At 35.6% G+C, this 21,734-nt stretch overlaps 1 protein-coding gene across 13 annotated transcripts in view; it reads left to right on the top strand.

Moving 5' to 3' along the window:
• DIP2 (disco-interacting protein 2) overlaps nucleotides 1-21,734 on the top strand; it is a 298,258-nt gene that overhangs the window by 89,169 nt on the left and 187,355 nt on the right. For 2 of the 13 annotated variants that reach the window (XM_081765444.1, XM_081765441.1), the window contains exon 1: nucleotides 13,347-14,538. The exons of 10 other annotated variants lie outside the window; for them this stretch is intronic. In XM_081765444.1, the coding sequence (XP_081621570.1) occupies nucleotides 14,442-14,538 (97 nt within the window). In that variant the 5' untranslated portion in view covers nucleotides 13,347-14,441. Of the gene's footprint in view, nucleotides 1-13,344; nucleotides 14,539-21,734 lie in introns of those variants that run through there. One more of the 13 variants, XM_081765440.1, reaches the window with a different exon arrangement.

Raw genomic sequence — 21,734 nt, 5'->3', positions numbered from 1 at the left:
AAATCTACGAGTCACGGGGCAAGTCTGCGTTAGAAGATTTTTTCGGAACGCTAAGACACTCGTAATAAGAGACAGTTCTGTAACATAAAGAAGTATAGGAACCATAACCAAATAATAATAATAATAATAGATCTTATTCATTACAAATATATTAAGTAATGTGTCTATCAGCAGATTGACGCAAAGAAAGGAGTCACCTAGAGCCACCAGATTTTGTATACAGACAGATCTTCACTAGACCTAATCACGTCGGAAAATATTTTTGGATTTCCAAGTGAACAGGGATATTGATTTGGATCAAAACTTATGCAAGAGTTATATGTAAACCCTAGTACCTGTCAGATAGGCAACCTACCTCTGGCCATACATTAACCTTATTCTTGCTGTGCGAAGAACGGGCATATCAGCTAGCCCGAGAATCTATAGGCACAATGCCGAAGAGCATTCTTTGCTCGTCATTATACATTTCACTCATTTCTGTACTTTCAGAGATTTTGCATAAAGAATATTCTTCCTGTACGAAGAATGGACACTTAAAAAAATGGTAGAATGCTCACCTGTGATGCAAGAGATATGTGGCTCGATCTGAGGCATGTGAATTTGAGTTGGATAATATCATATCCCATGCGTTTTCTCGGGATTTTCCCATTTCTTCTTACGTCCTTATTCCATCAATTTTTCTATTACACCGTCGTTTCTAGCCTGTAGTACGTACCAGCAGTAAATTATACTAAATACAGTGTATCATGTAGAAATATCTAAATTAAAATAAGTGTGCATAGTAATGTAATTGTAGGAAGAGTTCGTTTTGTTAGTATTGCGATTACTCTTGGCAAACAACAATATCAACCTCTTCAATATACTTTACAGTTTTTGAGTCCCTGTTAAGCTCAACCTCTCTTTTCAGATGTGATGTAGACTCATGTCCAAAATGATTGTCGCATATCTATAACTATCTTCTTGAAAGAATATAATTTGATAATGATTTGCAGGGTACATTCAATACTGATACTATGCGTATACTCGGGAAATGTACGTATATTTGTGATAAATTTCATAGGAAAAGAATTATAAATACGAATATTAGAATGAATAAAACAAAATGTTGCTAAATGGACAAGAGAATTTTATTTTCGTTTTATTGCTCTTATTTACTGCTCTTTTGACATGAAATTTTCCAGATACATGTCTTTGCCACATGACATTGTACACGTACTAACATTATAAAATAAATACCGACTCCTACAGATCGTTAACAAATTACAGACTCCTACAACATATTTATAGATATGCAACAATAATTTTGGACATTAGTTTACTTACGGATTTGCGGTAACTTAATGATAGAATACTCACCTCTGCTAGGGGTCCGTGGTTTGATCTGAAGCCACGTAAGCTAGTGGTGGTAAACATTATGTCCGTAGATTTTCCCAAGATTATCCCTTTCTTTCCACATTTTCATTCCACCAATTCTTTCATAATCATTCATCTTAATTAATAGTCTGTCACGTTTAGTCTGCAGGACGTAAATGTGGGACCTAAATGTGTTAAAGATCTTTCTCACCCCCCCCCCTTCTTCCTTTTTCATTCAGTAGCTTCAAAAGGAAATATAGTGAAGCGTTATTGTTTCGTAGAAGATGCGGACAGATTTTGACAAAGTGTTGGTACGATTAAGTTTTTTTTAATGCAATAGAAAGAAGTTTGTTGGTCTGAATATTATGTGAAAAACATTTCAAGGTTTCTTTACATGAAAATGACTGCTGCGGTTGTGGATGCGGAAAAAGGAAGGAAGCTCTTGGGAACATCCTTTTCCTCTCAAGATACTTTTCAAGGCGTTTCCTCGCGTGGGAGATTTCGCTCGAGCAACAACCGTATGTGGGAGGGTTGGGGGAGGAGGAACAACAATCAACAAGAAACAACTGCTAATTTCAGTAGCTCTGACGGCGTAAACAAATGTTTATTGGAAAAGTCCATAAACAAATTAAATAGTAATGAAAAAAGAAACAAAGTAAATACATTTCCTTCTTTGAATCAAGTACGTGATCTAATATGGGTGATCATACATGTAAATACAGGAGCCAAATAATTTATTTTTTCGTAGCCATTATCATATTACTGTGTAAGTTCTTAACGAAGTTGATATCTGCACCACTTTTGTCTTTTTAGCCCATTGGTTTATTTTCTAGATGATTTTCTGTTTTCCTTGGAATGGCCTGTTTTTTTTTTTTTTTTTTTTTTTTTTTTTTTTTTTTTTTTTTTATTGATTTTACTGATTTCTTCTTCAAATCTGAATAAATGTCCCTTGTTTCAGGGAAACCAAATTTTATTTATATATCGGGTGTTGTAAAAATGGCCCCCACAGACAACAGAGGACTATCCTATATAATGGCGTACCCTTCAGGATCTCCAGCAGCTATAAGGAATCAAAATTTCACTATGTGGCAAGGTCGCAGATTAACTTGGAACCATTAGCATTCCTCCTTGAGTCCATCAAACAGTTAGACCGATTGTTGTGCTAATAAATCATGCTAGTATAAACGTCTATCGAACTCCCATCTAGAAAAGAAAAAAAAAAACGATGTAACTATTTGATGGATTGATAGATCTTCTCTGAGAATCTTTATTTGCGACGTTGCCACATAATGCAATTCGTGTCTCCAGACTAGGACCCGAAACGTGTACAGTTACATATATTTTTTGCTGTATTTTGTCTCGTATAGGATAAAGCTATTTTCAGGACACCTGATATATACTTATTGTAAAACAGGGATGTCTAAGTTAGTGAATAATGCTAATTCCTAATAGTTAAACAGCAAAGCGCGTTAATGTTCAGCATCGTCAATGTCCATTTTCAAATAAAGCATGGTAATCAGAAATCGTAACGAAGTGACGTTGTAATTACTTATATAAAATCCCTAAATACTTATTGTATGCCAAGCACAATATAATTTAGTAACTAATATTATGAATACAGTATATAAAATACAAACAGCTGTTACTGTTTACATTTAAGGACAGTGCAATATTGAACAAGCTTTACCGCCAACCCACTTGAAGCATACTGCCATTAACCTGCCTAACGGAAGTTAATTGATGGGCAAACTAAAAAAGTAGTAGTATTAAAATATAAACTATTAGAATTGTTAATTAAACTCGATTTTAACCTATAGTGTACATCGAGCCGAAGGCTTGAAGGTAGTAATTATGGTATTTAATTTAATGCTAAATTCGCGTATAATGCAAATTCATTTTGAGAATGGAAAGGATATCTAATTAGAGTTAAAACAGAAATCAGTGAAATCACATTAAAATTGCAGTTGCATGTCAAAGGAAACAAAAATAATTCCCCTTATAAATCAACGAACTAAGGAATAAATGATAGTGTAGTACTCAACACCATTAAGAATATAGTTACGAAGACAGGAACAAAAATCGTAAGTTTGTAATGAAAATAGCATTGTAGTGTTCGTTACCATTAATGAACGGTGCACTAATACAGTTTCTTAACTGTGTAAGAGATTCAGAAAACTGTGCTCATTTAACAAACAAAACAAGAGCTACCAAGTGATAAAATGTTATTTTTATTGGGGTTTTGGAAAGTAAAAAATATGTTTTAGGTGATATACATATTAAGTTTAGTTGTCTTGAGCTGGCAGAGAAACTAGCCATTTGATCCACCGCTGAACGTAAGTGTAAGGGCTTGACACCAATAGATGGCAGCATATGTCCCCAATCATTGTAATGTATTTTGTAAGGAGCGAAAATCAATATATATACTATAATAAAAGTAAGTGTGGTTTGTCCGTGCGTACCACAAAGGCTCCGAAACCAAGACCCGGAGCCCCATGGGAGTTAAAAGCCCTGATCTCACATCCATGAAGAAGGTTTCGGTTGGGACCAACAGGGATCCTAGAGGGAGAAAACGCCCAAGCAACGGTGTTACTGTGCTATAAAATGGGTTAAATTTTAGAATTACCAACAATCTTGGAAAGTATTACAGACTGTTATAGAAGTTTCCCAAAGGTTCGAGAATGTTCTAGAGTTTTCAGGATGGTCTAGAACCCTCTAGAATGATATTATGTTCTAAAATGTTCCAGAATGTTCGAAAATGTTCTAGAATGTGCACCAGTAGGAAGGTACACATTAAGAATAAGGGGTCATTTTTATTAAAGTTTACAGGCATCATTATCATTATGCTCAGGTTCTTCTCAACCTATTTAATGTTCTGAAAGGAAATTGGTGGGGTTATGTCTAGATGATGGGGAGCCAGACAACAGAACCTAACTTAACCGAATCCGAGCTGTTCTTCGCACATGGGAAATACGTTTATAGGAAATGAATTACTCTCTATAAATTGAAAATTAAATTAATACCAGGGAAACTTTTAAAATATAAAATCGGATCGAGGAAAAGTGAAATTGACAGACAGTTAATTGTATGCCAATGATATGTTTAAAACGTAACAAGTGAAAGTAAATTGCTAAAAGTTAGTCTATTATAAATAAAATGAAGAGTTTGTTTGTGTGTCTGTCTGTCTTTTTGTCTGTGTGTCGCCTGGGGACCAGACGAGTAGACCGAGAGTTACCAGATTTGGGTTACGGGTACCTTGATATAGGTCCCAGACCAAAAAGAAACTTTTTTTTTTAAATTTCGAACCAGAGGGTCTCAGGGGGCGTTTACCTGGACATGTAAAAGTAGTAGAAAATGACCTATATTTGTGTCAAATCCATAGTTTTCGCGGTCGCTGAGATCAATGGTGACACTTTCATTAGCGATGACTTTCAAATTCAGCAGCCATTGTATGCGGGCCGTAAGTCACTGGGGGGTAGACATGTAAAATTAATCCAAAATGACCGATATTAGTGTCAAATCCATAGTTTCCGCGATCGTTGAGATCAATGATGACGCTTTCATTAGTAATGACTTTCAAATTAAGCTACCATTATATGCGGGCCGGAGCCACCTGCTGGGAGGGGAGGTTACCGAGACACGTAAAACTAATCGAAAATGGCCGATATTAGTGTCAAATCCATAGTTTTCCGGGTCGCGGAGCTCAATAGTGAAACTCAAAAAAAAAAAAAAAAAAAAAGTGTTTACTTTTAAATTTAGCCCCATCAGCTAAGGAACGGGGCCCATAATAAAGAGAATGCCGAGACATGTAAAAATAATCTAAAATGACCGATATTAATGTGAAATCCAGAGTTTTGTCTACAGTCATGTTTTTTTTTTTCTGTTTAGTAGAGATTGTTTTATTGTGGTTAAAAACAGGTTAGTTAATGAGTATATTAAGTATAAACCGTGTTTACTATTAAAGTCATCCCAATGTAAATCTTTCTACTTTGTCGGATGTGCATTCACACAAATTAGATCCAATTTTAGAAATGTTTAATTTTTCTTTCGTTGTTCACTTGTTTACATAGATATTTTCTTACCCGTGCGAAGAACGGGCATAACAGCTAGTATTAAATAATAATTCAGTCAAATTCAAGACATGAATATTCAAACTTTGTCGGGGGCGCGGTGGCTCAGTGGTAGAGCGTTCACCTCCGGTGCTTGGAGTCCCTGGTTCGATTCCAGCTCGCGCCGTGTGGACTTTGTGGTGGACAAACAGCGTGTTCGTGGATTTTCTCGGAGTTCTCCCGTTTCCTTCCACTTTCTTCATTCCACCATTTCACTCATCTGTCATCATCACCGTCTCCTTTAGCCTAATCGGCATAAACGTGGGACGTAAAACAAAGATTTCATTTCAGTTTATTCAAACTTTGTCCAAAGACAAATTGCGTGAATATTTAGAAAATAATCCGTTCAGCTGCTTCCACATTTTATTTCTTTCATTGTTGGGAGCATGTTTCTGAAGAGTAAAATTAAATGTTCAACAGTGAAGGAAACTTTTGGCTGCGTGTGCGTTCTGAGTGTGAAGAGTTGTCTAAAAAGGCATTACAACATTTGTTGCCTTTCCAAGATCTTTTCTACTCTTTGCAGTATTAAAACCTTAAAATGAAGTCGTCTTAATGCGAATCGGAACTAAGATTGGTGGTGACAAAACTTATTTCAGATTTCAAAACAATTATGGAAAAACAGGAAGAATTTCATTCCTCACATTAGTGACCCCACATTTGAGAACATGGTTTATAAAGTGGATTTCCTTATATATATATTAAAAAGAAAAAAAACTGTCTTGAAAGTAATTTCGTTCACTAGGAAACAATCATGTATCTTTAGAATAAATTACTTATTGCATTATTTTTCTTGATATTTTTCTTGTCAGTGGTAATTCTAATTAGTGTATATTTTTTATTAATACCATATGAAATTTCAGATAGGATTGCAAAGGGGTCCGTAGTTTATTTTTCGATTGAACAGGGGGTCCGCGTTATCGGAAAGTTGGTGAACCATTGGTATAGAAGGTTTCATTCTTCAAATGAGATAACGCAGGATTATGTAGAAAAGTAATTACCTTTTCTGTGAACCACCTTTATCGCACTTTCTAATATATTTGTGTATGGAGAGGTATCTTATCCCAACGTTCTCATACGTCGCAGGCCACAAATGATCGTAGAAGTCTGTCATTTTGGACCTTTTAGGTGGAAAATGCTCCAAAAAAGATAGAAGAATAAAATTCAAGGGCTTTTATGTTCAGAATATTTTTTATGATAAATTTGTGGTCGAAGGGGAGAAGAGTAGTGTCCGTAGAACATTCTGACTACTAAAAGTGGTCCTCAGGAACAGAAAGTTCGAGAAACTCTTCCCTATTCCATATAAAGATGCGAAACGAACAGTTTTTTAAAAAACTTCATTAAAAGAAAAAAAAGGAAAAAGTGGGTGAAAGTTCCTTTAAAGTCATACACATGTTATTAGAGTGAAAAGAAATGAGTCTCCTAATCCATCTTATGCACATCCAGACAACATGTTCCATATTAGTAGTGTGTTAGTGTTCTTCGAATACAGTAACAAAGAGGAATTCTGAAAACCGGATGAGAAAAATTGCATCGTGGATTTCGACTGACTACACACCATTATGTGACATTAAACAAGGGGCTTCCTTGTTTGTAGAAGCACGGAAAACTTGTGAGAAAATGGGAAAGCAGAAGCAACAAGTTAATATAGATTCACGATCGATTTGACCCTTCACCACTACAGAACATAAAAGTGTGGTCTCTTGTAACGTCTTTTAGAAAGCGAAATCTCGGAGGTAAAAAAGAAAAAAAAAATTCTCATCGAAAATGATTGGTGATCGTTTTTTATACTTAAATGCAGTATAGATTCTCAGTTAAAGAGATGGTTTTTTCCTCTGTTTGATCCAGATGTTGCAATTAATATTTCAGTCAGTGACCCTGTTTTCTTTAACTTAAACCAGGTAGTATGGCCTAGCGGTCTAATGGTTTTGAACTAGTAATTACAAGAAGTGTATGTCGCGAGTTTGAATCCCGCTTTGAGCGTGAGTGTTATTTGATGTAGTATTTCAATTATTCATTTCTCATCATCTCCTTTAGCTAAGGTTGCCATATTTTTTGATCCAAAATATGGACAAATCTTAAAATGAGGACCCATCAAAGATACAGGGGCTAAACACACAATAAATATTTTGAAATTTCTTACCTAAAAATCACTTTTTTTAGGTTATCACACCATTGTTTACTTTGATACTTAAAACACTATTGGATACTAACATGTTTTATCATTTTTTTTCATTAACACAAATATAATAAATCTGCCATTAAATTACGTATATTAAATCTAACAAAAAAAAACTGAAATAGAAAAACGTTACTTTTTTTTTAAAGATACCCTACTTTATTCATAGTAACTAAAATATAAGTTGCATGATGAAAACAATTCTTTTACATTAATTAGTAACTTCGGTATTTGCCTTTATCACACTAGGAGCACAAAAATAAATAAATAAATAAAATAAAATAAAATAAAGACTTACAAACATTGTATCCAAAATGTAAAAGAAATCCTATTAAATGATTATATTGATACTGCAGTATGGTTTCCCGAAATAACCTTATTATTGCATATGTTAGTACTGTTTATGTAAGTGAAGAAGAACATTCATTGTTTTCAGCGGTGATACGGCGGTTCTGATTTATCACGGTCGCCACCAACGTCAATAATAAAAACAAAATTTTGCCCGAGATTTTAGCGATTTCCGACTCCGGAATTTTCTGGCAGCTCTAAAAACTGTCAAATACGGACATTTTCCTATTTCATGCTTTGTACGATACGGACACGGACCCAAAAATACAAACAGTCCGTACAAAATATGGACCCTACCTTTAGCCAAAAGAGCACAAATGGTCTGTAATTTATTAATTAATTAAATGTGCATGCATATCCGATAACAATATTTAATCGATTCCGACTCAGACATGTCCTCCCGCTGATCTAGTAGTTTGCGTGCGCGTTTATAATGCATGGAGTTCTGGATTCAATTTCCCGTGGGAGGATATTGAAATAAAATCTTTCAGTTCAACATCCCACGACTATGCCTTTTAGGCTAAGGGAGACGGACGGTTAGGGCGAGTGAATGATGATGGAAGAATTGCTGGAATGAGAATGTGGAAGGAGACAGAAGTACCCCGAAAAAACCCACAGACATGATGTTCACTACGAACTTACTTGAGGGTCACTCCATGTGAAATCAACTAATGAAATGGCAAAATCTGACCTGACTATATTAAATTTTTGTAAAAATTGGCGCACAGCTTTATTACAGTGGGAGATGAAAAAATCCCAAATACAACCCCCCTCCTCCTGAAAGTGTCCTCATACCGGGTGTTTAAAAATTTCAAAAAGGGCATTTTTTTCGTTACAGTGATTATCAAAAGTTGTCATAAAATGGTTAATATGTGCACTAGAGACATGAAACAAATTCATTAAAAAGCTTAAAAATTGCTCTACAAGTTGTATCATATTAAATAAACCTGTACAATAAAAATAATACTTCAAAAATCCAAAGTAAAATTTGAATTTTGAATTTCGCACAGAAATGTCCCTATGAACTTTTTTTTTTTAATTGCCCAGGTTGTAGTCTCATAGGTATACTAAAACGCCACAAAGTTGCATTTTGGGAACTCAATGGGATCCGATTCAAAATTCAACATAAATCTAACACTGCAAGATATTGACCATGTAAATATTTGGGTTCAGATCGATAACCATTTGTCTGTAGCTATTTACCTGCAGCACCACCAGCGGAATTTATATTCATCTTCATTTCTTTCTTGATGTATTCATTTGAATGCACACAATTATCCACCTTTCGAGTTATTTAGACAGGTATTCCGAGCAGTACTCATTACAGGTCATTATTCTTGTTAATGAGTATGGATGTTTCTAAATTTATATTGGCAACATTGATACATGTTATTTTCATTCCATTGTCTCAGGATTGCTATTACAAACATGTGAAAGGGCATCATTCAAATAGGAAAAAAGGAATGTTTTGACTAATTGTTTGTGCTGAAAGTGTGTGAAGTGATTGTGAACAATGCAACAGTGTTTCATAGCATATTTGATACATTGTGAAAGATAAGGAAATATAGTAAGTTCTTTCATAGTAAGTTCTTTTTCCTGTTTCAGTGATGCACTTCCACATGTTTGTGACAGCAATCCTGAAAAAGGAATAAAAACAACATGTATCAATGTTGCCAATATAAATTTAGAAACATCCATACTCACTAACAAGAATAATGACCTGTATTGAGTATTGTTCGGAAAAGTAATATGAGTCTAAATAACTTGAAAGGTAGGTAATTGTGTAAATTCAAATGAATACGTCAAGAAACAAATGAAGTTGAATATAAATTCCTTTGATGTTGCACGTAAATAGCTACAGACAAATGGTTATCGATCTGAAGCCATATATTTACATGGTCAATATCTTGCAATGTTAGGTTTATGTTGAATTTTGAATCGGATCCAATTGAGTGCCCAAAATGCAACTTTATGGTGTTTTAGTACACATATGAGACTACAATCTGGACAATTTTGAAAAAAAAAAAATCACGGACATTTCTGTGCGAAATTCAAGATTCAAATTTTACCTTGAATTTTTGAAGTATTATTTTTTATTGTACAGGTTTCCTCAATATGGTAGTTTTTATTTAATGACATTTAAGTATTAAATGTCCCATTCTGAAAAAAAAAAAAGAAAGAAAAGAATAGAAATAAATTATTGTAGCTAGTGCCTCGCATGATACGAGACGAGACAAGATTTTCTTGACAAGATAGGAGATGGGAATGCCCTAAGTCTCTCCTCGTAGGTAACACTATTTGTAGTTACTGAAATAATTACAAAAATGTACCAAAAGTGGTGGAGAACAGGGCCAGATTTAGGGAGGGTGCACGTGCACAACCCTTCGTTGTAAATATACACTATCTAAAATGAGAAGCTAGCTGTGAAAATAGCGACACTTTCCGAAACTTTCTTCCGTCATGTTTCCGTTTGGAGCTTAAAGAAAGAGGAGTTTTCCAAAAACAATAGTTTAAGTCGGTTTCGTGAAGGTTGAAAGAAAAGGATTCACCAAGCAAAGCATCCCTATAACATTTATCAAGTAGAAGAAGAAACAGGAGCCAGCAAGAGAGAAGAGCAATTTTCTCTGCATATCATTTGCGACCTTCTTTTACTCCCCCTCCTCTCTGTTCTGTGTATCAGCGTTGTCAGGTGTAAAGAATATTGTCACATGTCACTTTGAAGAGTTTCAGTGAGACTGGTTATTTTGGTAGTTATGGTGCACTCCCGTTAGAAAATCATAAATCCTACCCTGGTGGAGAGAGTAATGAAACTGTTTTAAGTCTTAATGGAGGAGAAAAATTACTCGATCCGGAAAAAAATCTTACCACCATATAATAATAATAATAATAATAATAATAATAATAATAATAATAATAATAATATGTTAAGCCGGTGCACCTATGATTCTGGTTGCTCACCTCTGAAAAATCTTCCCAAAGTCTCATCTACAAAAAGGTCTTTTCCCCACCTGATTCTCAACTACAATTCTATCATACATGTCATAAACAAGTTTTATTGCTAACGACACGTCCTCCCCAGTTTATACTATCTGGTGACAAGTATAGTTTTTAGAAATTTGGGCACCCACTTTATTTTGAAATATTTCATTCTTTTCCATAGGAGAATTTATATAAAATAAAGGCTGTGTTTCATCTTTCATGCCTTTATTGCAAACCTCATTATCATTTTTTAAGATGAGTGATCAAGTTTATGTAGTTATGTTATGAAGTTCTGCTTTTAGCCCTGAGCTGAGTTCGAATTTTACATCCATAAAGTAGCAACATGCAATAGTATAATCACAGGGCTCATAGCGAGTCACTTTTTTAACTAAAAGTTACTTTTTTTCAAGTTGGTCACTAAAAGTTACTTTTTTGGGGGAGGTAAAGTGACTTTTTCGTGTGATATATGTTTTGCATTGGCAGTTTTCTAAGAAAAATATTATAAAAATAAATGGAAAAGGGAAGAAACTTGTTACTCATTACTCATCTGAAAGCTTCAGTACTTCCTGCCACATGTGAAACAGTCAGCTTTACTCTCACTTCAGCTTTTATTATTTTTAAAGCACAGTGGATGCTTGAGCTCTCAAAGTGGGGTTGAGAACCCTTCTGTGTCTATTCTTTCTTCTAACATAATAGTCTTCTCTCGTAATAGTTAACGCTCCGCTCAACATTGTGTGTGTGTGTTTCTGTGGTTCATCATGTTCGTCTTGTGTTATGCTTCTTGTATTTTCTTCTTGAGAGTAGGTGATGAATTTGAATATTTCATGGCTTTGAGAACTCTCAGTGCTAAGTTAAATATAATGTCTGGGATGAAGAAATTCGGAAATAGGTCAGAACTGATTCCACTTACTCAGAAGCTTCTTACATCTGCTAAGTCTGCTTGCCGTAACTACCAAGCATACTTAGATAAACTAAGAGAGGAGGAACCTCAAAAAGAAGAAAAGGTGAAACAAAACAGCAAACAGAGAGGTGATGCAGAAATTAACAAAGGAAAAAAGAGGCATGATGAGATTTTGGTCACTTGATGGTCACTTTTTCGTGTGATTTTGGTCACTTTTCAACTATTTACAAGAGATCAGACCACTATGAGCCCTGTAAACAGGATGTGAAATCATTGGTAGGATTAAAGGGAATTCTCATTACTAATAAGTTACTGAAAGTGAATAAAATTACATTATTATTAGAAGTTTGCAAAATTAATTGCAGTAATTCATATGTAATTAGCAGTTTAACTCATGGTTAGCCTTTCCTTTAATTTCACATAGTTCAATAATTGTTGACGTTCAAATACGTGAACTCTCTGTGAAAGCATTCGAGTGTGATTTTTTTTTTTTTTAATACTCCTGTCTCGCCCTTTGACTATGATGATATAATCATCGCATCTTAGATGTAATGAGATATAATCAGAGACTGTTAAATAGCTTATTATCCAATCGGTGTCGTTAATATGCATATAGTATTCATTATGACGTATTGGTCAATTTTCTGTGACGTGGATAACTACTTCAGCAACACATGTTGTGTATATGTATACGTGTGTTTGTGTATATAGACAGTAGGTTAAGGCCATACTAGGCGCCTTAGAAGGAATTTATTTCAGAGAAATTAGCATCTACAAGAATTGAGGACGTTCCTTTCCTTCTCTCATATAGAGTTCTTGCTCCTTTTGACATTCAAAAATAATTCACAAACCAGTTCTTCTACTTGTTTATGTAAAAGTAAGAGGTATTTTATTTAGTGCAATGCAACTTGACACGATATGGTACAGTGTATTAGAATTTGTCCATACTAGATTAAGAACTTTTCTTTATATTTTCATATTTTCAAGATAGCAAATCCAAGGGAGGATCCACCCTTCACACAGCCATTTTACTGTGCTCTTTGTTCGCTACCACTATAATAGTGATGCTAGTATAATGCCATTTGATACCACCCTCAACCGCAACGGGAACAAACATACAAGAGCCCAGCCTCTCTTGCCTATGGGGGGTTTTTGTTCTCTTTTCTTCGAGCATCTGCGGCTAAATTTATCTCGTCTTCCACAAGCACATGTATACTGAACAGAGCGCTTTTAGTCTCTCATTCAGAGGTAACTAGTGCTAACGTGTCGGAGGTTCTGTTTCTGCGTTCTCAGTTAACGTATGTAGTTACTAAGTAATTGTTTTGTCCGTTGCGTAAGGTAAAGGAATACAGCGTCCTGCTTTAATGCTGAAGAAAAGGTAATAATATTTCTTGCACAGCGTACTAGACAAGTTGCAAGTGAGCAAGTTGCATCACTTGTTTTTACACGATGTTGTAGTGTTCTAGTTTTACAGAAGTGACCTACCTATAATTCTTTAATAGCAGATTTTCGCGGGTGTGCCGTCGGTACATTTCCACTGTTGCACTCAGAAGACCTGTCGTGAGTTGAAATCGAAGTTCTGCTGAAGTCATGTGGCTGTATTGATCAATGAGAATATTTTTGTGCGTCGATCTGTTCTTAGCTTGTTTCGTTAACTGATACCATAATTTGTAATGGTAAAATAAGAATTGATCTAATATATTATGTGTACATGTTTGTGTGTGCGCACGCGTTCGAACATACGAATCGTTTTCTTTTGCGTGTATATGTGTGTATCTATCGTGTTGGTTCGTAAATCATAACTTTTTATTGATCATATCCGAAGAAGTGTTTTTTGCTGGAGAAACTACATAACACCGTCTTTTAGATGTGTATTGCATGCAGCTGGAGCTGATTATCGTTTGTTGTTGTGTTGAAGGCCTTGTGTGACTGTTGGCCCGAGGACAGTCCCCCTGACTGACCTCCCCTGCCCTTCTCTTCCTTTCCACGCCTCTCGGAGGCCAGGGTGGAAGGTTCTAAAGAGATGACAAAGTGGCTATTGGTTGCTGCTATTACATACAACACACACATGCATATGATCTCACACATCCGTTCGCACGCAGGACCACAGACCGGCATGAAAGATTCCCGCTGCTTGTTGTGTAGATATCAGTGTGTTGGTCTCTTCAGAATGATGTCTAGCTTCTGCAGAATTCAGATATGAGCACCGGCATAGTCAAGGACAATAGCCGATAGCCAAGCAGGTTGAACGAAGCTGAAAAAGTGGTTAAGTTTGTGGTTTTGGTATGGTGTAGTGTGGTGTGGCATTCCGTTCTCTTGGATCTTCTCTCTCTATTTTGGTTCCACGTGGTATGGATGGTGGTGGTATCTTTTCTGTGTGGGATCAAAAAATTAAAAGTGTTGCCAGTTTCAAATGTTCCAGTGTTGCCAACTGCGTGCTGTATATTATGCGTGTGTTTTCTAGTAATAACAAGTACTGTATTGGACTATAAAAAAAATATAAAATGTGTTGTTGGTTGCGAGTGTGGGGAGGTTGACGGAAACGTTTTCCCCACCCACACATTTTCCCCGCCTATGTATGAGTGCTTCATTCATGGATGAGGAGGACGCTGCTGCCCAACAAACAATCATCGATTTAGAAGAGCTTTATGTTTGGTTGCAGCAATTCGAAGATGGTAAGAGCTTCATTTTTTTTCTTAAAATTTCTAATTCAAGCAAAGTCTCTTTGTTCGTTTTTTTTTTTCTGTGAAACTGTAGTAAGTGTGGTGCAGGGACGTATACAGAAGTTGGTCCAGGGAATGGGTCCACCCCCCGAAATCTTGTCTTTTTAGCCTGATTTTAGGAATGATTTTACAAATTTTAATATAATTTATCCTCATTGAATGTGGATCCCCCCGTAATAAATTCCTCCGTATGTCCCTGATGTAATAAATATACATGAACCCTCCGGGAATGCTTTTGTGTTCAACACTGAATTGCATGATTGCTATGTTCTTACCTGGACTAGAGGCTCCTAAATTGAATCCAGCATCTGATTGTCATGGCTTTTTTTTTTCGCCTGCTAGAAAGTCTCAGAAGCTAGGGAAATTCTTGAGTGTTGAGAGCCAAACGTAAAGTTACCTTAAATCATGTTGTAAGAAAAGTTCACTGTTAAAAATATACTGCATGTTTAAGTGTAATTCGATTGTTAACATTTTCCAGTTACCCTTAAAATAATACTATATTCAGGCCTATTGAGAGGATTTCTCTCGTTATTCCTTTCTTCCCCTTCCTCATCTCGATGACCATTGGAACCAACTCGTCAAAAAAATGTTAAATGAATATTCTTCGTTCCATATAGTAGGGTTCTTCCCATGAAATTTGGAGGATAGTGCTAACATGGTTATGTTCTGAGACGCCGTCGGTAATTTTTTACTCTTTACAACGCACTTAAAAAAATGTAGAATGAAAACAAGTCTTGTTTTAGCAATATACATTGCAAAAAGAAAATCGAAAATTTTCAGGGTGTTGCCCTATAGGGTAAAGAAAATGGATGATTAACGAAAGTGAATGATTATGAAAGGAATTGATTGATTAAGAAGGTGGAAGAAAATGGAAAAGCTGTCCACCATAAATTCACATGATCTGGAATCTAACCCGAGACTTCTCATACTTGGGATAAACGGTCTACCATAGGCCCACCTTGCCCTCATAAGATACGTATATTGTGAAAATGTGTATTTATTAAATGCTGGTACAAAAATGTTTGAAACTAAAATAAATAGATCAACTCAATCAAAATGTAGTTTTAGCAATGTAATTAGGACAGAATCCAGTTAATTATGAATATGATCGACTTTATTTGGTGGGGTCAACAGTGTGTTTATGGATTTGTTGTTTAGCATGTTTTCATAACCATATAAAACAATGATTAAATATTATTCATTATAAATTAGTGTTATATTTTAAATTCAGTTAATACTTCGAAGATTATACGTACCTCTATTGACAATAATGTAGCACCAGTACATTTTCTGTAAAATGGCCCACTAAACCTATGCCAGATGGTGATATCATTTATCTAGTATTTTACATTCTCTTCTTTAAATTTTTGTTTGAAATTTTATCAATTCCTAAGAATTTACTCAAAGATTTACATTTGAAGATCTATACATTATGTCAGCGTCAGATAGACAGGTTGATACTGTATATCAGTGGCCAAATCAGGGATAAAGTAGCATACCGGTACCGGTATGCTCGTAAAAAAAAAAAAAAATGAAATCTTTGAGTTTTACGTCCCACGACTATGCCGGTTAGGCTAAAGGAGACGGTAATGATGAGTAATGAATGAAATGGTAGAATGAAGAAAGTGGGGAAAGAAGTATATATATATATATATATATATATATATATATATATATATATATATATATATATATATATATATATATATATATATATAGAGAGAGAGAGAGAGAGAGAGAGAGAGAGAGAGAGAGAATTGTTGAACAAATTATCGCTTTTCAGTCATTACTTATTTTCTTCTTCCTTTTGTCAATTAACTAGCTCTATTTTTGATAGCAGTTTTTAAGTCGGGAAATTCCCTGCACAGTTTAACACTTAGATAAAACTAAAAGCATACGCTTACTTTTGGAAACAAAAGCACTTGCCATTTTTCTTATTAAAAGAAAAAAGAACTGGTTGTATGCACAAACTTGGGGCTTAGTTAAGAGCTCTAATTATTTATTTTATTTTATTTATTAGGTTACACAAATACTCGTACAAGGTATGATCAAAAAATACGGTGAATGTAGTTGCACAGGACCATCTATCGGTTATATCCATTTCAAGTAGTAAGCTTGGTAGCCTAAACCTTCGGTACAGTCAGTATCGAGTTTGAACGAGTTGTGAAATGTTAGCTGGCATCTGGAGATGCAGAAGAGTGAGGACGTGTTAAGAGTGTTTGTGTTAAGTGTGTTGAGTTTTGTTCTGATCTGCAAAAAAGAGCCAAAGAAGCTCACGGAATGTCAAAATCAGTGTATGGCGATGAAGCGGTGTCATTGAAGACTGTTTACAAGTGGTATGAGCAATTCAAAAGCGGCAAAGAGTCCGTTGAAAATGAGCAACGACAGAGAGGTCCTTCTACGTCAAAAACAGACTAAAATGTGCAAAAAGTCTTACAAATGATTTGTTCAAACAGGAGAATGACTATTCGAGGGCTTTCCGAAGAACTAAACATCCCGTATGGGTCTGTGAAAAGCATTTTAACCGCCGATTAAATGGGCAAATGGCTTCCTGCTTCACCACGAAAACGCATCATGCCACACTTTGCTTTTGATCCGCGAGTTTTTAGGTGAAAAAAATCCTCTGTCCACATTCGCTGTTCTCTCTGGCTCTTCCCAAAAATTGTAGCATGCTTAAAGGAGAACGTTTTGAAACCATTCCTTACATTGAGGGGGGGCACTACAGAGCAACTGAATGTCCTTCCAAAAGTATCCTTTCAGAAATGCTTTCAGTCACTCATTCAACGTTGGAATAAGTGCATTGATCGATAAGGAGAGTATTTTGAAGGAGATTAAATCAAATTCCATGAAAACTTGTTACTTAATAAAATTATTTATTCGTCATATTTTTGATCACCTCGTATTAATGCTGAAATCTGATTATGGTTACGACCCTCGTCGTAATAAAGTACGTTCGTGTTCAACATCACCACCATCCCTTTACAAATTAAATTGAATTAATACAGTTGAAGTAGCGATTAAATCGTCGCAATATATCAGAAGTGCATCTGTAAATATTAATACTAAAATCTAAATAGCCTGTGTCCTATTTGGAGGTAATTAAATTAAAATAATGTCATTTTTCGAAGTTGCATTTGAATCGTCACAATAGTTTTAAAACTTATATAATCCATTAGCGTCAGACAGACAGAGCAGGTAGCGACATCTATTAGCGCGATTGTTAAGTTTCTCTTTATAATGATTAAAACAACAAAAAAATCACGTTCAGATCCATAAATATGAAGCAAACTGGCGTCGCAAGCAGCCAGTATATAGCGCAGGTACCGGCATCTTTAAGCGTGACTTTTTTATTTGTTTTAGCGCGACGCACAGAATTAAGGATTAAGTTTTCGGTGTTTGTTATTAGGATTTACTTATTTTCCCTTCCTTCAAACTGTAATATCTTATGTGACATCACGTGTCTAAAGCAGGTGCATAGTATAACCAGCGTATTGAAGATTACATTTTCGTAAGTAGAAAGTAACAAAGAACAAGTTTGTAGCTCAAGCTATTTGGCCTGGGCGTTGATCAGTCAGTCAGGGCTTCTTTTATACGACCCCCCCCCCGAAAAAAAGAAAGATGATATACTTGGGCACTGCTTCAATATAGAAGAGCTTATTTTCAAATGTTTACACATTGTATGATTTCTGGTTATCTTAATTTAATAGATGTACTAGCCCACAATAGTTACAGTTTATTTGGTATTACTTATAGGAAATATAATACATTTTATGAACATATTTTAGTAGGGTCTAAAAATGGGAGGCATTTCTCGTTTTTCGAGTCATTGTGAATAAATGCATGATTTACCTGTAACACCCATGAAGTCAAGAACATAATAGATATGATCCTACCTGAATTTTAATAAATGAAATTTGGATAAATTTAATCTTAAAAGCGGTTTGTTACCTGACAGCTATAAATATTGCTTAATTTCAAGTTTAAAGTCCAGCGAAACCAGTCTGTGTGGCTGGAATAAAATTTGGACTTGATAGCTCCCTGCTGTGAGATATAAACACACTGTGAATTATTACTCGCAATTTGCACTAGTGTCATAAATTTTGAAAACATGTCTTTTTTGTTCATACACAAAAGAATTGCATTTTCTCTTTTTACCGGATAGAATGTATTATTATGGTTATTGGCTAAGCTATTGAGAACTCCAAACTCAATTTGAAAGAACGAAATTTATTGATAGGTCGTTTATTCAAATGGTATTAGACAGCAAATACTGTAGGAAATATTGTTTAAGAAAATATAGATACAAGAGTGTTAAATGATAGTATGAGGAATTAATGGACATTGGCATCATTAAATTCTAAATATAAAATATAGAGAGAATTACAGAATCTTGGGACTATCTGTAAATCTTTGACATTATTATTATTTATATCTGGCATATTTAATCAATGTGACAACAAAGTGATCTCTATTATAAAATTGAAAGTGACTGTGTTTGTGACTCTTAATCTCTTGAACCACCCAATCGATCTCGATAAAATTTTCAACATAGATTAGGTTCGGAACTCGGAGTGTTTTTATCATTTTACTTTAACGGTAGAATTTAAGGGAGGGGGATGGGAGGAAGAATTATAAAAAATAAATAAAACTTAACTCTTGAACCAAACGACCAATCTTGCTCAAATTTTCAACATAGATGAGGTTCGTGCCGGGGATGTTTTATATCATTTCACTTTCACGGAGCAGTGTTGGGGAGAGGAAGGTATACAAAAATCATATCGTGTATTAATCACTCTTGAATCACCCATCGATCTCAATCAAATTTTCCACAAAGATGAGGTTCGAATCTGGGAAGTTTTTTGTCATTTCACTTTGACGGTAGAACTCCTTTTTCCTTTTTGGTAGATCCTTCATCCTTAGAACGATAAATCTTTTTTCTTTTTTTAATAAAAGAACGCTTTTCGCCATCTCTTAATTGTTTCTGCTTTATGTAGATCAATATTGAAACTGGAAGTCGTAGTGAATTCCTAGTAGTAGTGAATTTAGGTTTTAGTAGAGAGTTAAAGATGGAAACGAAATGTATTCTTAGAACTCATAATCGATAGCAGGAAACCATTTCTCGCTATCCGTTACCATTTTTGCTCTATAGTGATCAACGTCAAAAACAGAAATGGTTGATTTTTCCCACTTCTGATTTTCTAGCATCCACGTACTCGATTCACAATTTTTACGCTGTGATCCATCAAGTAGCTCTTCGTATTTTTTTGTCTCCTGGTTGGACGGACAGGCAAGGTAAATATACGTGTATAGAAGTTTTGGTAAACCAGATTCCTCAAAAACTGCCCGAAGACCATACATATACTAATCGAAATACAAGTATCTCATTACGCTGAACAAAGATATATGGATGTGTAAATTCTCGTATGTACAGAATTGGCCAAACTTGGTTCCCACTGCAAGTGATGCTTCTTGTCACTTGCTGGATATATATATATATATATATATATATATATATATATATATATATATATTGGTCTAGGAATTAATTCGTGCGGGTGGACAAGAGATGGCGCAACGAACGGAGCGTCCCACAGTTCCGTGTATCCACACATGTGTTGCAAACCCCTGTCATCGCGTATCGTTCGTAGTATAGGGCAGTGGATTAAAGCGTCAACAACACCAGTTTGTAGTTAAGTGAACATGGCGCAATTTGTGCCTGATAAAGTGTTTTTGCGGGGTGTCCTGCTGCATTACTTTAACATGCAGAAAAGTGCGACTGAAAGTCATCGTATTTTGGTGGAAGTGTATGGTGACCATGCTCTAGCTGAGCGAACGTGTCAGAAGTGGTTTGCACGGTTTAGAAGTGGTGATTTCGGCTTGGCAGACCAAGAGCGAGATGGACAGCCAAAAAATTTCAAGACGAAGAATTGACAGCATTGCTCGAGCAGGATTCGTGTCAAACGCAGGAACAACTTGCAGCAGCATTAGGCGTTGATCAAACAACAGTCTCCAAACGCTTGAAAGCCATGGGAATGATTCAAAAGATGTCACATTGGTTTTCACATGAATTGAAAGACAGAGACGTTGAAAGACGGAAAACCATTTGCGAATTGCTGCTTCAACGACAGAGCAGAAAGGGGTTTCTGCATCGAATTATTACGGGTGATGAGAAGTGGATCCATTACGAGAACCCTAAACGAAAAAAGGCCTGGGTGAAACCAGGTGAACCAGGTCCATCATAACCAAAACGAGATATTCACTGTGCAAAGGTTATGCTGTGCATATGGTGGGATATGAAAGGTGTGGTGTACTATGAGCTGCTGCAACCGGGTGAAACTATGAATGGAGAACGTTATCGACGACAATTAATGCGTTTGAAGCAAGCTCTGGCCAGAACACGACCAGAATGGGAGAACAGACATGATAAACTTATTGTTCAACATGACAACGCTCGCCCACATGTCGCAAAACCGGTCAAAACCTATTTAGAAAATGTCGGATGGGAAGTTTTAACCCACCCGCCGTATTCACCAGACGTTGCTCCTTCGGACTACTACTTGTTCGATTGCATGAACAACGATTTGATTGGACAGCGGTTTACTTCTTCAGAAGATATCGAAACATGGGTCTCTGACTGGATCGCTTCCAAGGATGAGGACTTCTTTTGCCACGGAATCCGTACATTGCCTGACAGATGGGCGAAAGTGGTGGCTAGCGATGGACAATATTTTTCTTAAGGTATTTATGTATTTTGTGTTTGTACTACAGCTTCAATGTGTGCGTACCAACCGCACGAATTAATTCCTAGACCAAATATATATATATATATATATATATATATATATATATATATATATATATATATATATATATATATATATATATATATAAAATATGCAGGGCTTGAAAAATCCATTCGCCTACTCGCCAGTGGGGAATACTTCTCTACATTTGGGAAGTAAAGTACATTTGGCGAGTACAAAATTGTCTGGCTAGTAGAATTTTTGGCTGGCTAGTAATTTTTCAAGCTTATATAGGATATTTCAAAACAACACCGGCAACTTTTAGTAGACACCAAGATAAGACAAAAAGTATAGGCTATCCTGGGTGCACAAATGCTTCCTTTTGGAGTTATAGGCTACCAAAAA

The sequence above is a fragment of the Thermobia domestica genome, chromosome 7 (assembly GCF_964235325.1).
Source record: "Thermobia domestica chromosome 7, izTheDome1.hap1.1, whole genome shotgun sequence".
Lineage (NCBI taxonomy): Eukaryota > Metazoa > Arthropoda > Insecta > Zygentoma > Lepismatidae > Thermobia > Thermobia domestica.
Note: the sequence above shows the minus strand (reverse complement) of the source record. Positions and strands in the feature narration are given on the sequence as shown.